The following is a 17,922-nucleotide window of genomic DNA, read 5'->3' on the forward strand; positions in this document are numbered from 1 at the left end:
ATTATTTTTTATCCTTATATAATTACCGATGGCTCTCCAGGAGTCTTACGAAACACTTTTGCGTCCGTATAAGGACAAGAACGAGTTTGATCTTCACTACCCGATTTCGTACAAGCCGTATGTGGGGATCATCGACAACACAAGCAACCAGTCTATTTCCATGGACCTCCCTTTCATCAATCAGGTCTCGTCAGGGTCTGGCGGAACTGCTCGCAAGTTTATCAAGCCGCTGGTTACTAGGCCTCAGACAACATATCATAAGAATATTTACTTGGATCTGGAGTTTAAGGAGTATTTAGACTGGAACAATTTGAAACAACTGGTGTCTTCGTTGCTCCACTCGTTTGCCACTAATTATTTTAAGTTGGTGCTCAACCAGCCCTTTGAAATTGCCACCACTTTGTTGCAGGTAGGGTCGTTTCAGAATCATATATCGGTCCCCAGCCGTGCGATCCAAGACGATTCCGAGTCTGATGACGACGATAACTATTTCACCAAGGAAGATGACAACACAAACAGAATGAGACAATCGCACATCGAGCGCGCGCCGAGACTCAGTCATTCAACGAACCTCCCGAAAAAAGTGCTGGTCGACAAGATAGAGCCTGTTTCGCTGAACAGTTTGGACGTTCTTTCTGCTCTCGTGTCCAAAGAGGGCCCTCGGGGAGTGTTCAAGGCAGTCAACACGTCGTTTCTTATCAGTACACTCCAATACACCATCAGATCATGGGTCAGTGGCTTTATCTCTGGCTTGCTAGGCATTCCGGACCCTTTTTACGTGGAAATGATGCACTCTCCTAACGCAGGTCTGAGTCTGGCCCTGAGTGTTGGTGCAGACGTTGTCACGGGACTACTGCTGGCCCAGCTCAATCTGATCAGAATGAAATTTATTGTTACAAACTCAGGAAAGGGCCCAAGGTCGTTCAGAGAGATCATCTGGACTTTGCCTCGTTTCTTCATCCTCACGCCTCCAAAAGAGCTCATCATTCCAAATATAGTCACCAATGCCATCAGATCATTCACCATCCACTACCCAACCTACTTCCTGACTGTCTTATGGCAGGTTAACAAATACAATTCCATATCCCTTTACAACGCGCTGGTGTTTGTGTCCAAGGTGGTGGGTCTGTTCGTCAGACTGCCTTTCGAAACGCTATACAACCGTGCCCAAGTCAGCCATCTTCTCACATGCTCCACACTTCCCGAGTCGATGAAACTGTCTCCAGATCAGCTATGCATTAAGTTTGGTGGCTACTATGGCTATTTATCGACTCTCTACTACGTTGTGACGGGCACCAAACCTGTCGATTATGGGGCCGACAACTCGTTCGCAGAAAATGTTGTTCTGGAGATTGAGGACACAGACGAAATTAACAAAGGATACGAGGCCGTTTTCAGAGGCTGGAAGATCCAGCTGATCCGGCTCGTGTCGCGGTTCTCTCTCAACTTGCTGGCCCAGGAGTCCCAAAATTCTGAGAAATTTTAAATATCATGTAATTAGTTGCCTGTCTCCGATTTCTGTTTCCCGCGCTCGATAAGACGCTCTCCAAGCTTCTGTAGCACTTCTCCATCACTCAATGTCTCGCTGCGGTGTGTGTCCCACACGTACTTTAGTCCACTGATGAGTTCCTCGGTGAAATGTTTGTTCAGGAACTTGCGCAAGTCGGATCCATCCACTATCTCGTCTACTCCCTTGGTGGTCTTTGCTGTCTGTACAGAAGTCTGTGTGTTGAGCTGTGGAATTGGCTGCGGTGTCGGAGACTCCGTCTTCACCTTTTTCACGGACGGAGCGTCACCGTTCTCGGATTCCATGAATTATTCGTTTTAGGAAATAAAATTAAATATTCAATCCACAAATACTATAGTACAATTTATTATCACACAGTTCATGACCTCACTTTGCGCTTGAACTCCCGGCGCATGTCTCTCCACAGATATCCGATCTCCTGATGCCTGAGAAAATCGTCCATCACGTTCTTCACCGTGTCTGGGTCCAGCGGCGGATCAGTCTCGACTATGGAGTATTTTTCGGGATCGAAAACAAACGACACCTCGCGAGAGTAGTCTCTGCTGTCCACGTTGCGGAACACGAATAGTATCTGATTATCGACTCCAGCATTCTCCATACGTAGCCCCAAAAGCTGCTCCAGCTGGAACGCCTTATCCTCTATAAGGTCGCTTTGTTTGGTTATGAATGTTTCGCGCTCACTGATAGCCTTCATGCTGTCTTCAAGTTCATCGTTGATCACCTGGATCTTGTTTTCGTGCTCCTTCTTTTCTCTCAGTAATTTCTCCTCCTCGATCTTCAGTTGCTGCACGCGTGACATCGACGTGTCTCGATCGGAGATCAGCCGGTTCAGCTCCTCTAAAAGCTCATTATGGAGGCCCTCGTATGTGCGGAGTTTTGTGTTCAGGTCTCGTTCTTTTTCCTGGAGATGGATCATTGACGTTTCGTAATTGCGTTTCTTGGCGAGCAGGTCTGCTTGGACGGATTCTAAGTACTCCGACAGACGCGTCTTGAGCATCTGCATCTTCTCCTTGAGCTGTTCGTAGCTCTGCAGCGACTGCTCTAACTCCTCTGCAGTGGACATTTAAAGATAAACAAAAAATTATTATTTACAACTGAGCTCCAAAACAAGGATCATAGCACGAGAGGAAAAAATAATTTAATCACAAGCATTGCGCTCAAACACTCAACGCTGATGCAAATATCTCGCCTTTGAATTCCGTGTCAAATTCCCGTTTCATCATGGTTTATTTGCAGCATTGTTCTTCCCCACATAGAACCTTATTCTGCACGGGTGGCAGACCAAACATGTAAAATAGCGTGCCGCCCAGAATAAAATCCTTCGCCAGTATATATTTCGATGGACTACAAAACCTCTATGGATCTCCTGATACCGGCCATCTCACGCATAGCAAACGCACTTCTTTTGAAGATGTCTCAGCTCGAACTCTCACTCATCGCCGCACTGCTACTTTTGGCCCTCGTGGCTGCCGACTATATATACATTCGCCCGCATAGAATCAAAAATCTCCCGTCGATCCCCTGGTGGGTCCCCATTTGGGGCAATCTCTCCATTCTCTTCCCCCAGGCCCACAACTACACAGAGTCACCGTGCTCTAAGTTTGCAGAGCTAGCCCAAAAATACGGAGATGTGTTCCAGGTCCGACTGGGTACCCGGACCGTCGTGGTAGCCAACTCCTACGATTCCATTCTTCAGCTTTGGTGTTACCACAACATTCGAAATAACAACTCACGGCCAATCCTGCACACGTTTCACGGCGTCTTATCGCAATCGAAGGTGTTCACCGTCGGGACCACTCCTTTTGGGGAGTCGTACCTAAAAAGCCGGAAATACATGTCCAGCAAGCTACTCAACGAGTCGAGCAATAAAAAGTACAATTCCAGCATCATCGACAAGGAGGCCACTAAGCTCGTGCAGTACATGTTGTCCAGGACAACAGACAACGTCGTGGAGATGGATATTACCCGGGACTGTCAGTATTTCCATTTGGGGGTAGCATTGATTCTAACTTACGGCTACGAAATTAACGCTCGTGCAAACAACGACGAACGACAGCTGGCGGACGAAATGGTTTACGTGGAGAACTACATCACAAAAATCCGCTCTCACATCCAGAACGTCCAGGATTATCTGCCGTGGTATCTCCGTTTGGTGTTTGATATTTTTTACGGCAAGTCCAAAATCGCCAGGGAACTGTACCACCGTAGAAACAACTATCTGTACAAGTTCAACCAGTTCACGACCTCGCGTTTAGACGTGCCAGACGATTACGTGCGTCGAAGCCTGATCTTCAACTACGTCAAGAATAACGACCAGGAACTGCTAAATGGGAGCCAGCTTGGTAGCATCTGTCTCACAATGGTCAGTGCAGGCCTGGACAACACTCCGCTGAACTTCCAGTACGCCATGATTCAGCTCAGCGAGTCGCCTCACATACGAGCCAATGCACGGGTCAAGCTCCTGGAGTGCTACAACAACGATCCCATAGAGGCATGGAACAACTGCCACGCCGAGGTTCTGTGTCCGTATGTGGTGGCCATCGTGAAGGAGACGCTTCGGCTTTTCACCGTGTTGCCCATGTCCCTGCCCCGCGAGACTACTAGAGACATTGTCATAGGCGACGCAGTGATCCCACGAGGCACCACGTTATTTATGAACGCCTGGGCTGGCAACCACGACAAAACGCGGTTTTTCAAGCCCATGGAATTCATTCCCGAGAGATGGCTCGACCCAGAAACGGGAAACGTGGACACAAACCTTAGACACTTCTCCTTTGGCGTGGGTTCACGCATGTGTCTTGGCAACAACCTGGCTTTCAAGGAACTATATGTGCTGATTTGCAAGTTTCTGCTGATGTTCGAGATAGAAGCTGCCAAAGACGAATCGCCAAGCCTGCACCCGCTGGAGCTGAACCAGTTCCCGGAGTCGATTGCCATTGAGCCAATAGAAACAAACGTACGCTACACAGTGAGGGATAAGATGCTGCAGGATTACGTGGAGGGTGTATAAATAGAGGACTGAGCAAATAAAAAAATTAAATAATCCATTATGGACCATTCTCACCATATGATGGATCCCATGGACCCAATGCCGATGTGTAAGATGTCCATGACGCTGACGACAGACTACGAGAACGTTTGTGTGCTGTCGTCGTCTTGGATGATTACTTCCGTGCAGTCCTTGGTCCTCTCTCTTGTTGCTGTCTTTGCCTTATCGGCTGGATACGAGTTGCTCAAGAATTGGACTGCTCGCTGGGAGGCGCGCTCATACAAACAGCCTTCGCTTTCCGGTACGGCGCTACAGAATTACAAGGTGAAAAGCTCGATTCTCTACGGTGTGTCTGTGCTATATTCGTTTATGATCATGTTGATATTCATGACGTTCAACGTGTGGCTGATGGCCGCTGTGGTACTCGGCAGCATCGCGGGAAGATACGTTTTCGGGTTCAAAGACAACGGAGCTGCTCTTCCTGGGTCGATTGCGTGCCATTAGTCTAGTTCAGAGAAATGGTCCAATTTTTTGCAACGAGAGGTCTAGGGTTCCTCACCACTGCGTGAGTTCCCTGGTCGACAACCTCAGCTGTCCATTTTTGTCCGTTCTGTTCGACGGTGGCTGCCGTGGCTTGAGAACCGCCTAGAAGAACGATTCGCTCGATCCTCACGTCCGTGTCGTAGGTGCTCTCAACGGTGGATGTGATCTTGGCTCCGTCCAGCTCATACCTGGCGAATACCTTTTCTCCCTCTTGATACGCAAACGTCTCGCCATCGTCAATATATAGCTCGCCGGTGGCTCTGCCCTCGTCTGCAGCAATATACAACGTGTATGGATCGTTTTTCATCAGTCTGGACGAGCGTCTGTACCGTTCCTTGGAAGGCATGATCGAGCCGCCGCGAAGGAACACAGGCACCTTGTCCAGCGGAGCTTCCACCTCGTGATAGCCCTTGCCGCTGATTTTCTCAAACGACTCAAAATCGTAGTATGGCTTGTCGTCCGGCAGGTACAGTCTGACGGTGTGTGTGTTTGGGCTGGTGACAGGTTTCACCAGCAGTGGCCCCACAAAGAACTGGTCGTCGATGATATACACGTCAGGATTCTCAGGGCTGTCGAATGCGAGAGAACTCACCACGGGAGTTCCAGAAACGGAGTGCTTGTAGAATTGTGTATAGAACAATGGCAGCAGTCTGTATCTTAATCTGATCGCTTCTCGCATCATACCCGTATAGGGCTCGCCGGCAACCCATGGCTCCCGTCTACGCGAGTCAATGTGAGCGTGAGCACGGAAAAATGGATACCAGATGCCTGTTTGATACCATCTGACTTGCATTTCTTTATCGGGGTTGCCAAAAAATCCTGCAATGTCTGCCCCTGCAAATGGAAAGCCCACAGCGTTCATGGTGAGCACCATTGGAATGCTCTCGCGCATATATTCCCATTTGGCCATATTGTCTCCTGTCCACATGGCAGCCGTGCGCTGGGAGCCCGCGTAGAATGATCTAGTCAAAATGAACGGCCGCTGATTAGGGTTCCGCTTTATTAGAGCATTGTATGTCATCTGGTGGAAAGTGAGGCCCCACAGGTTGTGGACCGAGCGATGCTCCCAGTCGCCATAGTGAATCAGGTCCCGAGGAGCAGTGGTTTCTGGGCCGTTGAAAATTGACGGTTCGTTCATGTCGTTCCAAAGATGAGCGTTGGTAGCAGACCCTAGCAGACGTGACCCGTTGGCAAATAAGCTATCCCAAAACGGCTGTGCAGCCGGGTTCATGCCGTCGATCCACACAGACTCGCCTGGCCACGAGTGTCCGTGGTACAGATCCGAGCCGTCGTTTTTGCGGATACCTAGTTTCTTCTCAGCAACCGTGTCGCTAACATCGTAGCCAACTTTGAGATGGGGATCGATGATCACAATCAAGGTTCGTCCCGTCTCGCCCAGTTTGTCCATCATGCGCTCAGGATCTGGGAAAAGCTCTTTTTTCCACGTGAAATATTTCTTGTCGTCGGTATACTCGATATCCAGCCAGATAGCATCAAACGGAATCAGAGACTCGTCGAATTTGGCGCTGATGTCCAGAACATCCTCCTCGTCATTATAGTTCCACCGACACTGGTGGTATCCAAGAGAGAAGATGTTTGGTAGCGCTGAGTGGCCCGTGAGCTTGCTGTAAGACTGCACAACCTGGGTTGGGGTCTTTTTGGCGAAGAGGACAATATCCAAAATTCCGCTTTCCGAGATCCAGTGGGTCTGGACCTGGCTCTCCGATTTCCTGATGTCAATGTTGGTGTCTGCGCTGTTGAGCCAGAACACTCCAGTGCTTCCGGTCTCGCCAAGTCCAATCATAAATGGAATCGAGCCATACATTGGGTATTTGCTCTGTGTTTCGTACTCGAAAATATCCACATTGTACAGTCTGTAAGGCTCTGTGTCTGTCGTGTCTTTCAGAGCAAAAGAGTCAGCATGCTCAGGAATACCGTAGACAGCTTTGGCGCCGACAAAAGAGACATCCACCGCCACAGCTTCTGGGCCAAACGGCAGCTTGTCGTCTCTGGAGTCTTTGAAACTGTCTGTGTAGGCATCGAAAGTAGACTCCTCAGGAGCAACATGGATGGAGTTTTCTGCGTCTTCCTGCTCTCTTGTTCTGTAGTGTTCGATATTCATGAAGTTCCGGTCATTGAGGACCAATTGAGCTTTTCCGTCACGCACGAATGTGAGCTTGAACGGATGGAGCTCAATATCGACACGATATTCGTGGAATTGAAGAGTGATTCTGTCAGAGTCCACCGAATGCATAAATGACTGCAGACGAGGTTGCTCGGCCAGCGCCCATTTAGCCGTTTCGTTGAACCGCTGGCGGGTCACATGGTCGACAACTGGTTTTCTCTCCGCCTCGTCGATCTGTAAACGCAGATTGTCGTCTTCCAGCACGCTCATGTTCATATCCAGCGACACGAAGGACCCATCATTGAGCATCTTAAGCAGTGTAGCATGCAAGTATCCGGCAGAGGGATCAATTTCGAGTGACTCCAGATCAATGGAGTATCTTGAATCGTACTCCGCTCCCAGTTTCTCGACCTCACTAGCGAAATGTCTGTTTCTGGAACAGAATCCCGACTCGCTGCACTTTTTGAACAGGAAGGACTTCACTGCCTCCACAGGTAGCAAAGACAGCCAGACTAATACGAAAGGGGTCCAACGCATGCTTTTGTCAAGAAAATGAGCTCTGGAAAATAGATCTTGTTTGGAGCCCTGGCAAGATTTCGCGACGCGCAAAATATATTATCGACATAAACAAACAAGACTATACACCATGCCGGGTGAGATAATCACTTTGCAAGCAGGTAAGTCGTAATCTTGTTGCTCCAGAAGACTAACGTTCCAGGCCAATGTGGTAACCAGGTTGGTGAGCAATTTTGGAGCCAAATATGCAGTGAACACGGAATCCTACCTGATGGGACAACATCTCCAGAAACGCACAATTTATACAGAGAGGACCAAACAGACATCTTCTTCCAACGTAATGATAATAACAGATACACACCGCGCGCAATTCTAATAGATATGGAACCAAGAGTGATAAATAATATTCGCAGCAAAACCGGCAGTCTATTCAATCCCAAAAATATCTACGTTGCCCCAGAAGGGGGAGGAGCGGGAAACAAATGGGCCGAGGGCTACCACCATGCTCAGAGACACAAGGAAGAGTTTTTGGATATGGTCAACAGGGAGATCGATGCGTGCGACTCTTTTGAAGGTTTCCAACTGATTCACTCGGTTGCCGGAGGAACAGGATCGGGAATTGGGTCCTTCTTCTTGCAGGAGCTGAGCGATCGTTTCCCGAAAAAATTGGTCCAGACATACTCCGTTTTTGGAGCTTCTGAGGTGGTGGTCCAACCATATAACACAGTTCTCACATTGAAGCGGCTGATTGAGAATTCTGACGCTAATATCGTGTTTGACAACAACGCGTTGATGTCCATAGCATCCACCAACTTGCAGGTTTCAAGTCCCTCATACAAAGACACTAACAAGCTTATTTCCACAGTGATGTCTGCTGCAACTAATACTTTGCGATTTCCAGGGTACTCGTACAATTCATTGACTAGTATACTGTCCACATTGATACCCACGCCAGACCTGCATTTTCTGATAGCCAGCTACACTCCGTTTACGAGCGACTATGTGTCCAATGCGCACGAAATCCGACGTAGCACGGCGTACGACGTGATTTTGGAAGTGCTGGATAAGAAGCTCAGAATGTGCAGCTCGAGCGATACAGGAATGAATCTCTCGGTGCTCGACATCATTATTGGAGAGATCGAGCAATCGGATGTCCAAAAGGCGCTGGTCAAGGCACGCACGCGGATAAATTACGTGCCCTGGAGCTCGTCGGCTATTCACATGGCTCTGGGAAAGAAATCACCGTTCTTGAACAAGTCCCAGAAGCAAGTAAGCGGTCTGATGCTGGCAAACTCCACGTCCATTTTGAAGCTACTCAAGAAGACCCTCAGCGAGTACGATCAGCTGAAGAGCAGAGGAGCGTTCCTCAATAATTATAGCCGAGGAGAATATGAATTCGACCATGGAGATATCAGCATGGAGTTCGACGAGGCCAGGGAAACCCTGAAGTCCACCATCAACGAGTACCGCGACAGCGAAGAGCTAAGCTATCTGGATGAGATTGATCCTGATGAGGATGCTGGTCAGATCACGGAATCTGCTCCGCGGGATGTTGATATGACATAGATGTAGTAATAAAAAATCGCTAATTTCCAAAAAGATTTCTTATCGCAATTGTGCTCTTCATGTTCCCTGCTCACGAGACTCGCGATAGAAAGGAGTCGATAGAGCTTGAGCATGTTGATAGGGAGCGCTCAGTACATGACGAACGGCCAATTGGGTCTTCGTCGGCTTTCCAGTCCCGGAATCCAAACCTAGGCAACAAATCTTTTGAAGAGAATACGCAAGAAAACTCCCACGAGCTCTCTCTTGAGAACTCCAATGAGAGCATCTACTATCCAGATGGAGGGTTCAAGGCATACTCCACGGTCTTTGCCTCACTGATGGGGCTGGTCTGCTCGTTTGGACTGATGAATTCGACAGGTGCGATCGAGTCGTATCTAGAAAAAAATACACTCAAGACAACTCCAACCACCACTATTTCGTGGATCTTCGCCATCTACACGTTTTTGACGTTTGGCTGCAATCTCTTCTCTGGCGCGCTATTTGACACCTTTGGAGCGAAAAAGGTGGCCATTCCCGGTGCCCTACTAGTCTGCGCCGGGCTCTTGGCAACGGCCAACTGCACTCAGGTTTGGCAATTTATCTTGTCGTTTGGTGTTTGCTGCGGAGTGGGCTGCGCGTTGCTTATGGCGCCAATGGTCAGTTGCATAGCTCACTTCTTCCGCAAGAAACGAGGGCTGGCTCTTGGCATTGCCATGCCCGGAGCAAGCATTGGAGGGGTCGTATGGCCCCTGGTCTGTAACTCTCTCTATCCAAAAATCGGTTTTACATGGACTATGAGGGTGCTTTCTTTTATTTTCATTGGACTGTTGACGGTGAGTTGCTTGTTGATCGATGACCGTCTTGACGAAATTGATGGGGACTCGAAAAACCATAGTGCGTCGCAAGTTTGGGAAAAAGTGAAACAGAGCATTGATTTCAAGACTCTTAGGGACCCTGTTTATTTGCTCCTTGTTGGGGGCCTTTTCATGAACGAGTTCTCACTTATTTTGTGCTTCACATATATCCCGTCGTATGCCCTTAACAACGGCTACTCCGAGTCGTTATCGCTGATTGCGCTGACGGTAGTCAATGCCGCTGGTGTCTTTGGAAGATACATCCCTTCACATCTCTCTGACAGCTACGGAAAGTTCAACTTGATGGTTGCAGTGTCAGCCATCCAAGCGCTTTCAATATTGGTTTTTTGGCTACCGTTTGGCCATATCAAACCCTTATTCTTCATTTTCTGTATAATCTATGGCTTTGCTACGGCAGGTACACTCGCATTGACTCCACTGTGCACGTCTCAGATCTCAAACCCTAGAGATTTTGGAAAAAGATACGGCACAGCATACTTTTTTGTCAGTTTCGGCAACCTGATCTGCATTCCTATCGGTATCGCAATCACTAATACTGCTGCTGGGTATGACGGCATGGTTGGGTTTGCAGGAGCAGGATCGTGCTCCGCTACTTTACTTTTTGTGCTTGCCCGTTACAAGTTGGCAAAGTTCAGTATGAAGGCTGTTTGAACGGTGTGTTATTTATACCCAAATATGTATTAACTAAAATCCTACAATACTGCCTGTGGAGTAGGTCAATATGCTTGAATTGACACTCTTCAGGTCAGGTGTATCCCAAAAATTATCGTTGCTGTTGCGCCTCACAAGCCCTTTGCTTCCCTGACGACCGCCATCTGTTGATCGTATTCTCGCTCCCTCCGAAAAATTGGATATTATACTTTCTTTGCGAGCCGCGACGTAGGGAGCCATAGGTCCATCCTCTGTGTCTGTTTTCTGTCCCTCGTCTTCTTCGCTTGCGTTGTCGTCATCAAAGCGCTCGAATTGCGGCAGCAAGTCTGAAGTGATGATGAGGTTCTTCAGAAAATAGGGTATGTATTTTTGGAGACTTTTGTTGTTCATGAACTGGTCAGGGTCCCGTTTCTTGGCTGGATTTGTGTAAACTTCAGTGATTGTTGCCATCGAAGTCGTTCTAGTTGGCGCTTGGCTTAACTGTGGCTTGATATATTTGGACTTAACGGTCCTTCTCAAAGAGCCAGAAAGCTTGACTAATATTTGCTTGAGCACCTTGAGGTCCTCTTTTGAATAGCTTTTCAGTACGCCGTCGCCGTAATGCGTATCGGTGACAGGTATTTGTTGTAGCCATAAGTTCTGGTAGATATCTCCCGACCCTGTGTCGTCAATACCCCAAGCCTTGATGAGCTCGATTGTGTCATCATCCAGCTCACTCTGGTCTCCAGCGAGGTCCCTGAGAAGGATGGACACCTGCTGTTTGCGCCAGTTCTCGATCCGAAAATTCAAATCCTCTTTCCTATAAGGTATGTCAAGATTGATATGTTCCTGAAGATCCTCAATCAGAGAGTCGTCATCGTCCCCCTCGTCCTGTACATCAACAAAGCTTTCGTCGTTCGCATCCTGTGTAGAAGTCTTCTCTAAAGACGTGCTCAAAACGTCGTCATAATAAGGGTCCTCTGCGGGCTTTCCCGGTTCTGAAGGGCCCGGAGAAAATAGGATCCACTCACTAGACGAGTCTAGACCGCCGGAAGAAAAACTCTCGCGGTGTTGAGGGTCCACACCCTCTTGGTCAACAGTACTGATGTCGTAGGCATCATCAGCCTCTGCGTCGAAGGCGTTTGCGGAGCGCGTCCTAAGGAAATCAACATTTTGCTTCTTACCCCTAGAATTTCCAGAACGAAAGGGCAAAGAACCCACGCGTGCTAGGTCCATGTTCTGATTCAGTACTGGCGAGCCTGCTGAGAGCAAGGACGTTGTGGAAGACACGGTGGAATGCTCATTTGAAGCATATTTTTGCTTGTTAGGAGTTTGCGGATTAGCCACAAACGAAATTGAATTAGAGGCCATTTCGTATGGTCCCTTTTGTTTGGTGTTTCACTAAATTAGTCAAAGACAGCAACGCTTAAAGGATTGAGAGAGAGTCTCTATGGATCAAGTTGCTAACAGTTGCAAAGATTCGTCTTATCGCTTTCCCCTATATTTATTGGGATCCGATTGAGCGAGACACTTCCCGCAAGCCGGAATAAATTATACACGCCTGTAAGGAGCCTCAGTTTTCTACGGATGGAGTTGTTTCTTTTGCAAGACACACCTACATTGAAAAATAGAGCAGATTATTAACCTCATTACATTAATTAAACGCATTATAATGATAACGCTGTTGCTTAGTTTGATGGTTTGATGACATCGCTAATAAACGTTGTCTCGGTGTATCCGTAGCCAGTTTCTGTGTGTTCAACTTTGCCGTCCTTAACGAGTTTGAAATCAAGTTCGTTGCTAAACTGGAAAATGTAGGGCTTTGTGCCAGCCACTCCGCTAGCAATGTTCTTCACAAATTGAGGCAGCTCATTCATCACATCAACACGCTCGCTCAAGTTGGTAAGGGCGCCGGAAACTTGAACTTCGACACTCTTTCCCCTCAAAGTAAACTCGATTTCTCCAGGAACGTTCCAGCCAGAAACAGGGTCTGTGTATGTCTTGAGATGTTTCGTCGTATTGTCAACCGATCCTAGTAAGATCCTTCCATCCTGATCGGTGACAATGCCAACGCTAACAGTGGTTGTATTGTACGATTTCGGAGTGGTGAACTCCATCACGACGACTGAATAGTTCTCCGATTGGTAGTTAAGGAAGTTCCATGCAGCGGCAGCATGATGTGGTTTCATGCCTTGAAGTGCCATAACATACATTCCGAGTCCCGAGTTCAGAGTAATATCTTGTTCAAATTGCTCGTTGCCTCCCAGCTTGATAGTTCCCGAGGCTTTACAACGAGGCCAGAAAATGTGTCTCATTGAGCCCCATGGGTTGGCAAGGTCTGTCCCGTAATAGGTGGTGCCGTCCTTTCCAAATTTCACGCTTTCGCCAATAAGCTCCAAATTCAAATCAACAATGCTAGCAGGATTAACGGACGATTTGATACGGTACACTCGAAGAGCATCATCGACTTCAATGGACAGATTGTCGGCATAAAAGTTTGGACCGGCAACCGTGAAGTTCTCCAACTTGGTGGAGGTCCAAACATACGCATTAGGTTTGCTCTTCTTGAAAGCTTTGAAGGTAAATTGAGCCGTTGTATGCAGGCCAACCAGATTTGAGTGTATCACTTGGGCAAATCCGGAGTATGTCTCATCGGCGAAGTAGAACGTCTGGGTTTCCACACATGTCTGGCTCGGCACTTGGTACTCCAGGTCTTTTGGGGACAAAGGAGAGTATAAAGGCTCGTCTTTAGACAGGTTGGAGCAGACCGGGTGTATTGCCTCTGGTCCATATTCTGGCTCGGCAGTTCCAGCAACTACCGACAGTCCTGATTGAACTAATTTCCACATATTATTAATAAAAGGTTGCTTACTGTTCCCCCCAAGAATAAATACATTTAATTTTTTTTGTTTGGCATACAAAAATTTAGTTGACCCGTGTATTAGCTGACAGATCAGACAATCGATGTAGCCAAACTAATCGCATGATCATTCTTCTTCTTCTTCTTCTTCTTCTTCCTCATCTTCCTCGTCGTCCTCGTCGAATTCGTGTTCGTTCTCTTCACCATCTTCATCAAAAACTAGTGACGCATCAAAGTACAAACTTGGATCCAAAGCGCTGATGTCGCACGATGTCGCTTTACCTTCAAGAAGCAGCTCGCTCATGAGAAGACCCGTAGCAGGTGCATTATTGATACCCCAACACGAATGTCCGGAGGCCAAATAAAGATTTTCCACATTTGTCTCACCAATTAGAGGACCCGAGGATGAGGGCACATCCAAAACCGGGAGATAGCACGCCTGTCTTTTGAGCACTCTGCCATTCTTCAAATTTTCAGATACTTTGGAGACGTAGCCAAACAGCTTATCGCATTCCTCGGTCACAATTTCGACGTCGTCGGTAGTTTCTGGGATCTGAACGGATGAGTCTCCTTCTCCACACACGTAAACCTCGTCTTTCCTTGCGTAAATTTCAGGACTCACAAATTTACTCCTACTAAGTCGTAATTCTGTGAAAACTGCGTAAGGCGTGATTTCCTCGACTTTAGCAGGCTGGACTGTAATGGAGTGGGCGCGCAGTCCAGAGATAGGACAGTCGGGAAGAATCTTGGATGTCCAGGGACCGACCGACATCATCACCTTATCTGCGAGGAGCTCAACTTTCTCGCTGGAGGTCTTATCATACTCAGCCTTTGCGCTGGAAGGATAGTAAGAGACACCTTTGCAATGACCCGTCTCTTCATCAATCATTATGTCGTCCACTTTGCCAATAATCAGCTCCACAGCTCCCGTGGCAATGCATTGCTTTAAAATGAATGTGGTGAATTGGTAAGGATGCACTTGGGCTGTGGTGTTCTTGTTACCAAGGTGGTTCCAGTCATCGATTAGCCTGCTGTCGATCCAGCCCAAATCCTCCGGAAGTTTTGGCCCGAGAGACGAATTTTGACTCTCAATGGAAATACTATTGCTGTTCTTCGATATTGTGGTGGACTTCACCTCGTTCCTGTCCTCCTCTGCTTTCTGACTGCGTTTGGTTGTTCTTCCGTTCTTTTTACCGTCAAGACTACTCAATCGCGACTCGGTGATGTCTCCCTCAACGCTGACCGTCGTTAATCGTCTATAACCCCACTCTTTTTCGCCGTCGAACTCGGTCGCGAGATCTTGGTGTAATTGAAAGCTCAATGGCACAATCTGCTGCGGAAACGCCCACAATGCCAGTAGCCCACCTGCCTTTCCAGAGGCTCCTCCCGCAACACGTTTGCTCTCGACAATGGTAATGTGGTATTTTTCCGGATCGAAGCTGGGGTGTCTTGTGAGATAGAACGCTGTGCAAACTCCTATGATTCCTGCGCCAACAATCACAATATGCGTCTTCCCCTCATGTCTCCTTGAAGGAAACGACGAGTAGGTCAGAAAATCAGGCTTTTCAGGAGGAATTTGTTTTTCAGTCCCCATATCCACTGCCCGTGACAAGCGATTAGTGATTAATTCCCGTTAACAATAGTTAGTTTTTTTTTGGCCACTTTAGAATTTAGAAAAGTTGCGTGAGAATTTCATTTGCTTACACAGCCTTATTATGATGCTATCTACCTTACGACGACTCCTCAGAGTCGCTAAGGTCTATTTTTCTCCCGTTCGATTCGACTTCCAGGTCACTATTCTGGTCGTCTGAGACGTCTTCCTCTGCCATTGCGTCATCCTCGTCCTCGTCGACGTCCTCGTCGTCCTCTTCTTCCTCCTCGCTGCTCAGCAGACCCGCGTCGTCCAGCTCCTCAATGTACTCAACGTCCGCGTCTTCCTCGTCCTCGTCGCGAGTCTCGAGGCCTACCAGCTCTCGTTTGAGCTCGAGTCTGTCTGTCATCATGCTTAGCTTGCCTCTGAGCTCTAAAAGTCTGTCTAAATTTCCTGCTTTTCTTTTCATTGTGGTAGCCAGCAAGTTCAAGCTGGGCGAATTCTGTAGCGATCCGCCATGGAATATCAAAATGTGCTTGACCCAGTAGGCCAAATTTGTCTGTCTATTGGTGTTCCGGGCAATCTTCTCTGCCAGCCTGTCCAAAAGCGGGCCAACATAGATCGAGTCCAGCTTTAAGATAGTGTTGCGGATCACCGTCTCGTCCTTGTTGTTCAGCACGCTTTCCAGGAGAGAATGGTCGTTCGACTTGAGTGCCTGCGACAACACAGTTGTCAAAGTTCCCGTCGAGGCTCTTCCGGTTTTCTCAGCAGCATTTCCGTGGCCGTTCGTTTGTATGGCTCGCAGCCTCTCTGCGAGAGAAATCTCGTCTTCGTCATCCTCCTCGGCAGTTTCAAGATCTCTTAGGTTGTCTCCCGACGACACTACCGCGTTGCTCTCGTTGTAAGTTTTTGGAGCGGCAATGTCGTGGCCATACTTGGAAAACTGAGAAAATTTGAGATTAGGCTTTGGCTTTTCCAGCTTGACGTCCTCGTCTATTTTGTAATTCTTCGTCCCATCTTCCGCTAAGACCCACCAGTCAATAGCATCAAAAAATGGAACGCTAGAATCCTCAAGCCAAGTCAAAGTGAGGTGCTTTTGGCCTATAGAAACGCCCTGAATTGGAAGGTTTTCTGCAACCTCTGACGCAGGCCGAGCGACAGTGATCTTGGCGTCGCTTTTCTGTGTGTTGACTGTTTTCTTCTTGCGCTTGTACGGCGAGCTGGCGGATTCAGCGGTTTTCTCCTGTTTCTGGAGTGGACTGTTGAATATTTCAATGGCTCCCGACTCGGTGGTAGCAGCCAACATAGCCATATCAAACCCATTGTCCGCAATCGCTATCGACAAAACAGGCTCCTCGGCAACCAGGACTCCGACGGTGGTGCCCTTTGAAATGGAAATGGCATTAATGAACCGATCGCCCTGCGCAGCAGTGAAAATTATATCATCACCATAGTTGAGAACCGTATGTATAGGAGAAACGTGTCCGGGAAGAGTCTTGACAACCGCAAAGTTGTCAGCGGGATCCACCAAGTACGTGGAGTGCGAGCAAAGAACAAGATGTGGCTGATCGTTGTATACTGCTGTTGCCAGACGAGTCAGGGTGGTCTCTTCGCTCAATGGTCTATGTGTCTTGGAAAGCTGCCAGCTTTTGAGGTTAAACTCGTACAGATTTCCTTGTATATCGCAACTGTACGCCACGTTGGAATGCGCATTGTGGTGGAAGTCTGAGGTGGTTATGTGGTTAGAAGTAGCTAGCTTGTGAACAATCTCGTTTCTGCTTGGAGAATATATATGAACAGCGCCGTTTTCCAAACAGAGTGCTATCAGCTGGTCTTCCAAAGAGGCGTCCATCCGTCTCTTTTTGACACCCTTCGACACCTCTGAAGGGGTCTGGATCCATGTGAGAGCTCGGATCTTGACACCTTTCTCAAACGGATACACATTGGAGAAATCATCGGCCATATCGCTGGAGCTCTGGACCCTGAGAGTGTGCGAGTCGAGTGACACCTGCACGCTCGCGTAGTACTGCCCTGTCGCATCGAAGGCCGACGCCACGAGAGACATGATTGTGGTAGATTTATTTCTAAAATTTTTCAACACAGCCCGAAAATATAGGCTGTACTTACCCTGCCCGAAACTAGTCTGGCAGGCAATTATTTTTCAATATAAAAAGAGCACTTTTTTCCAGTCCGGCTGGTGCACGAAATGGCAGAGACGCGGGTCAGTATTGACATAATTTAACAAAAATACACCAGGACCCCCGCATAATCACCACCATAGCCAATGTCAGAAAACCAGCAACCGCAAGAGGAGTTGTCCCTCCCGAAGGCAACTGTGCAGAAGATAATATCGGAGGTGCTACCGTCTGAGTTCAGTTTCACCAAGGACGCGCGAGAAGCACTGATCGAGTGCTGCATTGAGTTCCTTATGATTCTGTCCACTGAATCGAACGACATCGCCGACAAGGAGCTCAAGAAGACCATCTCGACCGACCATGTTCTCAAGGCAGTGACCGAGCTTGGCTTTGTGGACTACATCCCAGTGCTTGAGAAATGTCTGAGCGAGTTCAAGGAAAGCAACAAGTTCAAAGAGCGCAAGAATAGCAAGTTCCAGAATAGCGGGCTGTCCGAGGAAGAGCTGCTGAGGCAGCAGGAAGAGCTATTTCGCGCCAGCAGAAACCGTCTCCAGCAACAGAACGTCAAGGATGAGAGCGAGTAAT

General features: G+C 48.1%; 13 protein-coding genes across 13 annotated transcripts; 6 read left to right on the forward strand and 7 right to left on the reverse strand.

Annotated features, from left to right (window-relative positions):
- Positions 1–28: 28 nt before the first annotated feature.
- KL928_003740 (uncharacterized protein) lies at positions 29–1,486 on the forward strand (the record flags this gene model as incomplete). The annotated part of the gene is made up of 1 exon (XM_043204361.1): positions 29–1,486. One exon carries the CDS (start codon positions 29–31, stop codon positions 1,484–1,486), a length of 1,458 nt encoding a protein of 485 aa, XP_043059182.1.
- An 11-nt stretch (positions 1,487–1,497) lies between these two features.
- KL928_003741 (uncharacterized protein) lies at positions 1,498–1,812 on the reverse strand (the record flags this gene model as incomplete). Its single annotated transcript, XM_043204362.1, has 1 exon — positions 1,498–1,812. One exon carries the CDS (start codon positions 1,810–1,812, stop codon positions 1,498–1,500), a length of 315 nt encoding a protein of 104 aa, XP_043059183.1.
- Positions 1,813–1,886: 74 nt separating this feature from the next.
- KL928_003742 (uncharacterized protein) lies at positions 1,887–2,591 on the reverse strand (the record flags this gene model as incomplete). Its single annotated transcript, XM_043204363.1, has 1 exon — positions 1,887–2,591. One exon carries the CDS (start codon positions 2,589–2,591, stop codon positions 1,887–1,889), a length of 705 nt encoding a protein of 234 aa, XP_043059184.1.
- Positions 2,592–2,885: 294 nt separating this feature from the next.
- On the forward strand, positions 2,886–4,538 carry KL928_003743 (uncharacterized protein; the record flags this gene model as incomplete). Its single annotated transcript, XM_043204364.1, has 1 exon — positions 2,886–4,538. The coding sequence occupies one exon, from the start codon at positions 2,886–2,888 to the stop codon at positions 4,536–4,538; it is 1,653 nt and encodes a 550-aa protein (XP_043059185.1).
- Positions 4,539–4,577: 39 nt separating this feature from the next.
- On the forward strand, positions 4,578–5,021 carry KL928_003744 (uncharacterized protein; the record flags this gene model as incomplete). Its single annotated transcript, XM_043204365.1, has 1 exon — positions 4,578–5,021. One exon carries the CDS (start codon positions 4,578–4,580, stop codon positions 5,019–5,021), a length of 444 nt encoding a protein of 147 aa, XP_043059186.1.
- Position 5,022: 1 nt separating this feature from the next.
- KL928_003745 (uncharacterized protein) lies at positions 5,023–7,722 on the reverse strand (the record flags this gene model as incomplete). Its single annotated transcript, XM_043204366.1, has 1 exon — positions 5,023–7,722. One exon carries the CDS (start codon positions 7,720–7,722, stop codon positions 5,023–5,025), a length of 2,700 nt encoding a protein of 899 aa, XP_043059187.1.
- Positions 7,723–8,082: 360 nt separating this feature from the next.
- KL928_003746 (uncharacterized protein) lies at positions 8,083–9,267 on the forward strand (the record flags this gene model as incomplete). Its single annotated transcript, XM_043204367.1, has 1 exon — positions 8,083–9,267. One exon carries the CDS (start codon positions 8,083–8,085, stop codon positions 9,265–9,267), a length of 1,185 nt encoding a protein of 394 aa, XP_043059188.1.
- Positions 9,268–9,326: 59 nt separating this feature from the next.
- KL928_003747 (uncharacterized protein) lies at positions 9,327–10,772 on the forward strand (the record flags this gene model as incomplete). Its single annotated transcript, XM_043204368.1, has 1 exon — positions 9,327–10,772. One exon carries the CDS (start codon positions 9,327–9,329, stop codon positions 10,770–10,772), a length of 1,446 nt encoding a protein of 481 aa, XP_043059189.1.
- A 33-nt stretch (positions 10,773–10,805) lies between these two features.
- KL928_003748 (uncharacterized protein) lies at positions 10,806–12,122 on the reverse strand (the record flags this gene model as incomplete). Its single annotated transcript, XM_043204369.1, has 1 exon — positions 10,806–12,122. One exon carries the CDS (start codon positions 12,120–12,122, stop codon positions 10,806–10,808), a length of 1,317 nt encoding a protein of 438 aa, XP_043059190.1.
- A 317-nt stretch (positions 12,123–12,439) lies between these two features.
- KL928_003749 (uncharacterized protein) lies at positions 12,440–13,600 on the reverse strand (the record flags this gene model as incomplete). Its single annotated transcript, XM_043204370.1, has 1 exon — positions 12,440–13,600. One exon carries the CDS (start codon positions 13,598–13,600, stop codon positions 12,440–12,442), a length of 1,161 nt encoding a protein of 386 aa, XP_043059191.1.
- Positions 13,601–13,738: 138 nt separating this feature from the next.
- Positions 13,739–15,205, reverse strand: KL928_003750 (uncharacterized protein; the record flags this gene model as incomplete). Its single annotated transcript, XM_043204372.1, has 1 exon — positions 13,739–15,205. The coding sequence occupies one exon, from the start codon at positions 15,203–15,205 to the stop codon at positions 13,739–13,741; it is 1,467 nt and encodes a 488-aa protein (XP_043059192.1).
- A 136-nt stretch (positions 15,206–15,341) lies between these two features.
- Positions 15,342–17,267, reverse strand: KL928_003751 (uncharacterized protein; the record flags this gene model as incomplete). The annotated part of the gene is made up of 1 exon (XM_043204373.1): positions 15,342–17,267. The coding sequence occupies one exon, from the start codon at positions 17,265–17,267 to the stop codon at positions 15,342–15,344; it is 1,926 nt and encodes a 641-aa protein (XP_043059193.1).
- A 219-nt stretch (positions 17,268–17,486) lies between these two features.
- KL928_003752 (uncharacterized protein) lies at positions 17,487–17,921 on the forward strand (the record flags this gene model as incomplete). The annotated part of the gene is made up of 1 exon (XM_043204374.1): positions 17,487–17,921. The coding sequence occupies one exon, from the start codon at positions 17,487–17,489 to the stop codon at positions 17,919–17,921; it is 435 nt and encodes a 144-aa protein (XP_043059194.1).
- Position 17,922: the final 1 nt, after the last annotated feature.

The sequence above is a fragment of the Ogataea angusta genome (genome assembly GCF_019207475.1).
Source record: "Ogataea angusta isolate 61-244 chromosome Unknown 61-244_NODE_7_length_650817_cov_90.064852, whole genome shotgun sequence".
Lineage (NCBI taxonomy): Eukaryota > Fungi > Ascomycota > Pichiomycetes > Pichiales > Pichiaceae > Ogataea > Ogataea angusta.